Source organism: Genypterus blacodes, unplaced genomic scaffold, assembly GCF_046128005.1.
Source record: "Genypterus blacodes isolate CSIRO-AG114 ecotype Tasmania unplaced genomic scaffold, CSIRO-AGI_Gbla_v1 ptg000017l_1, whole genome shotgun sequence".
Lineage (NCBI taxonomy): Eukaryota > Metazoa > Chordata > Actinopteri > Ophidiiformes > Ophidiidae > Genypterus > Genypterus blacodes.
In genome coordinates, this window is record NW_027466831.1 from 6252501 (window position 1) to 6262210 (window position 9710).

Sequence of the window (9710 nt, forward strand, 5' to 3'; positions counted from 1 at the left end):
GACGTCTGATTTCTGCCTGCAGATGAATTATCATCATTAACCAAGAACATCAGAGACAAAACTCACATCCACTGTCCACATGTCCATCAAGTGAGCTTTGATGCTCTATTACTGAAAAGCACAAGTTACGATTTAGACTGCGATATAATAATAATAATAATAATAATAATAATAATACTATAGGCCTTAAAGTGGCCCGTGAGTTAAATCAATTTAACCAAAATAGCTGTTTTGCTTTTTAATCCACCACTATAAATTATCCACATTTTCCATTTCTAAATCTTCCTCATGAAGACATTATGCAGGATGATTTTCTGTATTTGTACAGACGGCTTAAGCGTTTTATTCAGCATGAAAGCAGCGTGATACCCAACAAAGAAGCGGAACCTCAGATGGCTCCGTCAGATAACCTCAAAATAATGGAGGGCGCGCGGCATTTATTCTGTCTAAATACACTGAATAAAGACTTTGCACATGCACAACATTAAACTTGTAAATAATAGCCAACACCCCTCCCCTCCCACCCACCCCCCTGTCTATCTATCTATCATTCACACTGATCTGCTCCAGTAAATGATGCATTCCCTGCATTAGATGTATTTGTTGTGCGAGCTTGAAAAGGCGGCGATAATCTGGGAGACAGAGATAAGAAATGCCATTTATTCTGCGGCACTTTGGAGCCTATTTCCCGGGCCGATCAGCCCCATTCTCCCCGACACCTCCAGCAGCTCGCTGATAACGATTAGGCTATTTATTATCTGCACAAAGAACAAAGATTAGCCAGCACCGATGAAAAATTACCCCGGGATGGCTTATAATCAGTGAGACCCGAGGATCCTCTCTCTCTCTCTCTCTCTCTCTCTCTCTCTCTCTCTCTCTCTTCTAAAACACACCTCAACGAACGCGCGCACACGCACTACACACACAAACACAAGAGCACAGAGATTTTAAAGATTTTAGATTTTAGATTGTTGTAATAATACTAACAATAATAATAACAACAAGAATAATAATTTGATTTGTCATTGCTTTTCATCCTCTAGTTCAAAATGTGTATTACAGCAATTGTTTCCTATTATTATTTTACTATGCCTTTTTTCTATGTGTGATTAGATGACGTTAACAAATTATTTTTTATTTTCATTATTTACTTATTTAGTGTTCTTGTTGTTATCGAGGTGAAGCTGTTCTCCTCCTCTTCTCCACCATGCAGGCCCATTGTAGCTGTCAGAGCTGTGGGCTGCGACCTGCCTGTGTCTCCTGGGATCGTGTGAGAAAAAGAGCAGTAAAAAAAGGGCGGATTGAATTAATGTCAGATCCTCCAATGGAAGAGGATGTTTGCCACCGATAAGGTTTTTATCGCCACGCCAGATCAAAGGGGCTCACACTCAAAGCATGTGTATTTCTACATTATCATGCTGATGAGCTCTAATGCCGCCACGCTGCTCCAGCTGATAAGCTCTCAGTCTCTATGTGCTCTATATCTCACATAGAGCTACAGATATAGACAGATAGATAGATAGATAGATAGATAGATAGATAGATAGATAGATAGATAGATAGATAGATAGATAGATAGATAGATAGATAGATGTGTTTCCTCACGTGTATTTCTATATCAAATTCTCAAATTATGTAACACACTGCATGTTCAATTACTTTTCTTTAAAAACATCAAAGCCTCAAAGTAAGAAAATGGTCCTTTTGTTTAGATACCTCAATTAGTAATCTAATATAATCTAATCTAATCTAATCTAATCTGACCTAATAAAGTTAGATATAGTCCAGGTTATAGTTTCTCCATGTTCAATCACAGCACAGGGGTCAGCAGCGTGTACTTGATGTATTATTAATGACGCCATGCAGTGTAAATATCACTTTCGTCTTCCACTGTCCTTCCTCCTCCAGTTCCTCCTCCGCCGGGACTTAACGCGGATCCCGGGCAACCCCCCTGTCTCTCCCTCTAAGTCCCTCGGTGTTAGAATAAGTTCATGTCCCGGTTATGTATGTTCTCCACTAAAGATGCACTGACGTCAGGAAGCGGCGTCAAGCAGGCGGCAGTGTTGACTGGTCAGGGGCTGTTTAGGCTCCCACTCCAATTATTGTCTGTCAATCATAGGAGGGGACGAGAGAGAGAGGGAGAGAGAGGGAGAGAGGGAGAGAGGGAGAGAGGGAGAGAGAGAGAGGCTGTGTGTGTGCAGTGTAGATGATAGTTATTTCTGTGTCTCATAAGATAGTTATTTAATTCTTTTATCATTCTAATCATCATAAGGTTAGATGCATGCAGAGATCGTTGGGCTCTACTTTGATGTCAAACACATGGATGGGAATTTCACCCTAAACAAATATCTGCAGAACTTTATCTTCTCCACTCTATCTTTACACAATATTTATTCAAACTGTGTGTTTAATAATTTAGTAGTGAAAGTTAGACAGGATCCAACTGGGCTGGAAACAGAAAACCTGCGATACTTGCAGATTGACACAAAGTATCTCCGTGGATTTGTTTATTTGAGTTTCTCCGGAGTTTCATTCACATTCTGTTGTGATAATGGAGCTTCTGCGTGATCTAATATAAAACTCACACGACAAAAGCATTAGATTGTTGGACTTTCTGGAGATAAACAAAACCATAAATGCAGTAATAATAACAGACATATACCCCCTCTGACTGTTTACATGACAGCAGCATGGTAGTGATGTTCTGGTCAGTGGGTGTCCGCCCGGAGGCTGGAGGCTGCTGAGAGCCTTTCACGCAATTGGCTGAGTCAAAGCTCGATCCCAGGCCCCGCCCACCGAGCATGACAAGCCAGCGTCCCGCCGCTGACAGCCACAGTCCGGTTACGTGTTGCACCAAGTCCCCGTGGACGGAGTTTACACAGGGAAAGAAGCGCGACCCGAGGAGGACTGACAAGGAACCCGGAGACCTAGAGACCCAGAGACCCGGAGACCCAGAGACCCGGACTCCCCCAGCAACCACAGCACGATTTAGCACAGAGTTTCCAAAGAAGCGAGATTTATTAGGACGCTGTGGATAGAATAACGCACGCAAAGGTATTAATGAGAGTCCTGTCATGTTGCTTAAAGCTTAGACCGTTATCGGTGCTCGTACCCGGGCTGAGTGTTCATAATAGCAGGCATGGAGGTCTAGATGAGTCCTGGAGCGCAATGTGCCTCTGCAATATTAACCAACCTGATGTTTGCTTGTTTCAGGTTTCTAGTGTCAAACGCGTCCAGATGTCCAGGAGGAGACAGATGAGTTTAAGTCAGAGGGAAGAAGAGAACATTGTCCCCCTACAGTAAGTGGACTTATCGCTCCTCAGAGGACAGAAAAGGGGGGATCAGGCTGGTATCTGAAACTACCAGAGAGACACAGAGAGACGCGCAGAGAGACACACAGAGAGAGAGAGAGATGGACGTGGCGGCAGATCAGCCCCGGTGGATGCATCACCACGCCGTGCTGAACGGACAACACCCGGACTCTCACCACCACAGCCTGGGCCACAACTACATGGAGCCCACGGCGCAGCTTCTGCCCCCCGACGAAGTGGATGTTTTCTTTAATCACCTGGACTCGCAAGGGAATCCGTATTACCACAACTCCGCCAGGGCCCGGGTGTCCTACAGCCAAGCCCACGGTAAGACCACAGACAGACAGGTAGACAGACAGACAGGCAGGCTGCGGATGAGCGTGGAAATGTGCGTGGAATGAAACAGTATAGAAGTCAACAGGCGTGCAGTTATTGATGATGGTTTGGTGGTTGTTTGCATTATTATGGCATAATAATAATAATAATAATAGTGAAAAAGTCAAATGCAATTACTTTCTTGTTTTCAATGTTTTTAAATGTTGAAACATTTTATTTTATTTGTGATTTTTAGATGACATATTTTATATTTCAGTGCAATATAAATTAATTTAGATGAATAGAATTCGGTAGAATGGGTGATGCTTTATGTATTAAATGTGAAATGTTGTTATAATTGGTCCTTTCCTGCATTCAGAGTTGTAAATATAAACACAAACTTGTCTAAATGTCCTCAGCCTCCTTTTGTTTAAGAGATTAAAATTGGATCAACAGTGTTTGCATGTAAACTTTGTGTGCAGTGTGAGTCTAATGTCCTGTGCTCGGGTGTTTCCCCACGCAGCTCGCCTCACGGGGACTCAGGTGTGCCGGCCTCATCTCATCCACAGCCCGGGGATCTCATGGCTGGACGGCGGGAAAGCAGCTCTGTCTCACCACCACAACGCCTGGGCCGTCAGCCCCTTCAGCAAGCCGAGCCTGCACCCCTCCAGCTCGGCCTCACCGGGCGGCCTCTCCGCCGTCTACCCGTGCAGCAGCAACTCCAACACGGTCTCCGCATCCACGCTAACACCGCCGTCCCACTCCAGTCCGCATCTGTACACTTTCCCTCCCACGCCGCCCAAGGATGTATCGCCGGACCCCGGGGCCGTGTCCCCCTCGTCCTCCGCCACCAGGATGGACGAGAAGGACTCTATCAAATATCAATTGTCGTTAGCGGAGGGGATGAAGATGGAGGGCTCCAGTCCGCTGAGGAGCGGCCTGGTCTCCATGAGCGCTCAGTCCCCCTCCACCCATCACCCCATACCGACCTACCCCACCTACTCGCTGCCTGCGGCCCACGAGTACGGCGGAAGCCTGTTCCACCCGGGGAGCCTGCTGGGAGCCTCCGCGTCCAGCTTCTGCCACAAGAGCAAAGGCAAGACCCGCTCCTGCACCGGTGAGTCCCGGCACACAGCAGCCAGGATCACGGTCCACATGCACTCACACACCGGGCCTGTTCCGCTACTTTATGATGCTGTATGGTGTCTATAGAATTAATGTAGATGCGATGATGTAATGTAATGTACTCGACTCTGACATTATTGGACTTGACGGTGTTTTTAAAAATCTGATTGCATGCAGTATTTAATTACCGAACTGCTATTTAATGCTCATCCATTCATTTAATGAATTTTGATTTAGATTTGAGATTATTTGTCAGTTTAATATTAGTTCTTTGTTGTAACAAAAACTGAAATCAATGTCACTTGTATGAACACACACAAACCGTCACATTATGAGCGGAGTAGATAAAGAGCTAAAGCAGAAATGCGAATTATTATTATATAACTGTAAAGAAAAGCGATTTGTAAAATTAGAATATTTAAATCAATCACACCAACTAATAAAAAAATCGCAGATAAATATTTTTGATAATTGTAAAATGTTAAAGCTTAAAGAGTATGACGTAATATTTAAAATTATTAAACAGCATCAGATGTGCATAAGAAACTAATACAAATACACTCGTGAAAGATCCTTATCATTAACACCCATTATTAAATATAATGTCTAAATGTGGACACACACGTCAAATCAATAATCGAGACGTGAGTCGTCTTCAGACTCACTGCTCTATTTTATAATCCCGCTTTGTTGACCGTGACTCCATTCCGCCGGAGCTTAAGGCTGCACAGGCAGGCTGCTGATCTGGATCCAACCCAAAGGTGTGACTGGAGGAGCCGCACAGACCTCACGATCGAGGCGTTCCATTCACGCACTGCGATCTGATTACATGCAGCACATCAGCACACACACACACTCCCAGATTCAAGCCGTTTATTAACCCAGATGATTTCAGGAGATAAAGACCCGCTCAGCACATTTATTAAACAGAGGTGATTTATCACTTTCATATCTCTTATCAGTCTAAAAACTGAAAACAAATGGATATTATATAATGGTTATTTAACTGATAATAACCAGTAAATGAAAGGATATCTTGCTCGTCCTTTACTTAAACTCTTTCAATTCATCAACATATGAAACTAATTCTTCATCCTCACGCCTTTCACAGAGGTTGAGATGCTGTAAGTCATACAGACTGACAGGAGGGATGGAACATGTAGTTTCTTCTTCTGGTGTTTTTGCTCAAACAATACTTTATTAACATTGTGTCTCTCCACCTCTCAAAAACAAAGAGTAAATGTTAAGAAAGCTCCAGTAACTATGTGGTTTGTGTAAATACATTGACACACACATGAGCTATTTATCAGAACAAGCACGTAAACATGACAACAACAGGGCCTAAAGTCACCAAACTGCATTTAACAAAAACGTCAGATTAGTGGGGATAAAAACATTTTGCCTCCCAGTCAGTATCCAGTGTGATCTCACAAATGCCCTGTGCTCTTCTCTGCAGAGGGTCGCGAGTGTGTGAACTGTGGGGCCACGTCCACCCCCCTGTGGAGGCGTGACAGCACCGGACACTACCTGTGCAACGCCTGCGGCCTCTACCACAAGATGAACGGCCAGAACAGACCACTCATCAAACCCAAACGCCGACTGGTCAGTCCCTTCACCTTTGAATTAGTGTGTGTGTGTTTGTGTGTGTGTGTGGAGGGGGGTACTAAATAAAAGGAGTGCAAGATGGAGAGAGAAAGAGAAGGGGGAGAGGGGAGGAGGAGGAGGGGGAGGCACAATTCCAGGAAAGTTATATTTTCCCAATCAGTTTCCAGGCATTGTGTCTCTGGCTCACCCTTTGCTCTCTTGGCTCAGGCTGTTAGCAGAGTGCGACTCTCTTGGTTGTTTCTGTTATCATTATTGCTGCTACTTCTGATACTGTCATTGATAGCACAGCCTGCACGCCATCCCTCACAACAAACACACTGCCCCTGTGACAGGCCGCTGCATGCTGCTGGGAGGAATCCTCTCACACACCAGCCGCAGGGTTTTGCAGTGCGGGCAGCAGGGAGTGTATTAGTACTAGTGTTAGTGTATTAGTGTGTTTTCCAGACCTCCTTGTGTTTTCCGGCCCGTATATGGTTCATATACATGCAGACTGATGACCGAGCTTCAAGCCAATCATATTGTACTGCACATTTTAAACCATCAAAATTAAGGAGTACAAGGAAATATAGCAGGTTAGGGTTTGGGACGGATCTAAAAAGTGAAATTTAAATTTAATAAATGCTTACACCTGGCTGAAAATCAGTGTAAAATGTGTGTGTTGATGATATGTTGAGAGCAAAGCACTGTCGTTAATATTCACTATAATCATTTGTGATAATAATGAAAATAAAAAAAATAATGAAAAACAGCATTTTTATAGAGCATTAAAGTGATCGAAGTCTGTGCAGCAGTTGTGTTTGTACGAGTAAACACACTCTTCTATTCCAATCAGAGTATAATTTGGGAATTAAACTGTTAAATTTACGGGACTAAACCAAAGCATGAAAATGGCGGGAAACATACTAAACACAATATGCAGGCTTTCGTGAAAAGTACGAAAATTTGACGCTCACAACGGACAACAGACGTAAGAAAAATATCACGCAATCACGTGATTTGCGTACATGACCGACGTCGCCGTGACAGAAGTACCGGGACGCGCCTGTTTGTTTGCCCTTAACAAGCTCCACCCGCTCGTGTTGTGACGGCGGTGCTTCGTGCGTGGCGCGGCCGGGCTCGCGGCTCCGTGCGCCGGCTGCGTTCGTGCGTTCAGCGGCCCTCCAGTTGTTTCCTCTCCGGATGTCTGACCGCTCCAGATAAACGCAGCGGGGCCAGCAGCGCCTCATTTCCTCCCGCGGCCTCTTTGCTTTCAGGCGACATAGGACCCGAGCCCCGCTGTCTACAGTGGCCGAGCCGCCCAATCCACCGCGGAAAGCACAGCGCAGTGAAAGGGAATGAAGAAGAAAGAAGAAAAGAGAGGAAAGAAGGAGGATATGAGGGAGAAGCAGGGGAATTGAGGGAAAGTTATGAAAGCTGATACCCTGTGCAGGAGTTTACTGTGCAGAGTGAATGTGAGGCCATCCAGTCACTTCAACATGGAAGCAAAGATACAAACAATAAAGTCTTATGAATACTAATGTGTGTGTTTTTTATAAAGATGCATTAATTGTACAAACCCGGTCTCAGGCAGCACATTAATGTTTGAGTGATGGGCCTAAAACTCAGGGGACAGACAGAGACAGAGGCCTTTGTAATGAGCCTGTGTGTGTGTGTGTGTGCGTGTATGTGAAACAAATGCTCCCCGTGAGACCGTTTGTTAATAATATCTAATTGAAATTCTGACTAAATGACTAAAAATGTACTCAAACATATTAACTGAGATGTTCTTGGTTCACATTTGTCCACAGTCTGCGGCCAGACGAGCAGGCACCTGCTGTGCCAACTGTCAGACCACCACCACCACGCTGTGGCGGCGTAACGCAAACGGAGACCCGGTGTGCAACGCCTGCGGCCTCTACTACAAGCTGCACAATGTGAGTCTTTGAATACCGATCGGGGAGTCGGGCCCGCACAAAGCCGGCAGGGTCAAGTAGACGGGAAGTGGGCAGGCAGGTTACACTGATTGTTGGGGGGATAACAGAGAGGCAGAGAGGAGAGGGGACACGGTGAGGAGGGGGGGGCTTGGAAGTTCTTTACACTCACAAACTGTTGGGCTCGTCTGTGTTTTCTTTCTTTGTGCTTTATTGTTTCCATGGAAGGCGTAATCCCCTTGAGATACACAATGGTGGGACTGTGGCTGAGTGCAGAAGCCTTAAAATGAGCCACAGGGTCAGAATCTCTATGGTGAATAGGAATCAGGCATCCAAAGAGCACAAACTGTAGGGAGTACAGATGGACAAAATGATCCAGATGCTACATGTGTGCAGCAGAACGTTTTAACAATGAAACAGTTTAACTGCTAAAAAGGTTTTATTGCAATAAGTCCAAACCACGGGAGATTTTACATTTCAGAGATGTCTGAAGATATGACACTATCCATTGTTCCAAAAGAAAGAAGTGCCTACAGCTGTCTCACCTCCTCACGTCTCTCTCTCTCTGTACAGGTGAACCGGCCTCTGACCATGAAGAAGGAGGGGATACAGACACGCAACCGCAAGATGTCCAACAAGTCCAAAAAGGGCCGGCGGAGCATCGACGGCTACGAGGAGTACTCCAAAAGCCTGCACGACAAGAGTTCTCCTTTCAGCGCCGCCTCGCTGGCCGGACACATGTCCATGGGCCACTTGCAGGCTTTCAGCCACGCCGGACACATGCTGCCCACTCCCACACCCATACACCCGTCCTTTGGCCACCCGCACCACTCTAACATGGTGACGGCCATGGGCTGAGGGCAGGTAGCAGAGGAGACGCAAAGAGAGAGAGCGGGAGAGAGAGAGAGAGAGGGAGAGAGAGGGGAGGGTCTCACTATAGAGGAGAGTGTAACATGTTAACGACAAATGATGCCAATGGTGTGTTAGAGAGCACACGTATTGAGAGAGGAAAGGACCTTTTTACTCCTTATCTATAGGTACGTACTTTAATCAGTGGAGACAGAGAGACGTTCTGCATCCCTTCCCCGATACACACACACACACACACACACACACACACATTTTAACACAAAAATATCGTCGCACACCCCCCTTTTTCCGTGACCTCCTGACTGTCCCGTGTAGTGCAGACTCACGTGTGCCCAACAGATCTGTAGCAACTGTGAATATTGTAAATGTGTGAGACCAAAGGGGGGGGGGGGGGCAGGGGGGGTGAGGGAACGAGGAGGAGGAGGGGGGTGGGGGGGCGGGGGTCCCAGACAGATCATCTTCTTCTCGACATCAAAAGAAAACGTGCTGGATTTTCTTTTTCTTTTCTTTTTTTTTTGCTCACGGACAATTTTTAAAAAGGAATTTGTTCAACAAACGAAACAAGCAAAAACAC

The 9710-nt window shown here is 45.5% G+C and overlaps 1 protein-coding gene across 2 annotated transcripts; it reads left to right on the forward strand.

Moving 5' to 3' along the window:
• The first annotated feature begins 2813 nt into the window (after positions 1 to 2813).
• gata2b (GATA binding protein 2b) lies at positions 2814 to 9385 on the forward strand. 2 transcript variants are annotated; one of them, XM_076141237.1, is made up of 6 exons: positions 2814 to 3054; positions 3214 to 3638; positions 4150 to 4743; positions 6208 to 6353; positions 8144 to 8269; positions 8840 to 9385. In XM_076141237.1, the coding sequence occupies exons 2-6, from the start codon at positions 3413 to 3415 to the stop codon at positions 9122 to 9124; spliced, it is 1377 nt and encodes a 458-aa protein (XP_075997352.1). In that variant the 5' UTR covers positions 2814 to 3054; positions 3214 to 3412; the 3' UTR covers positions 9125 to 9385. The 2 variants fall into 2 exon arrangements, with proteins under 2 accessions (XP_075997352.1, XP_075997353.1); XM_076141238.1 differs by having other exon boundaries at positions 4150 to 4722.
• Positions 9386 to 9710: the final 325 nt, after the last annotated feature.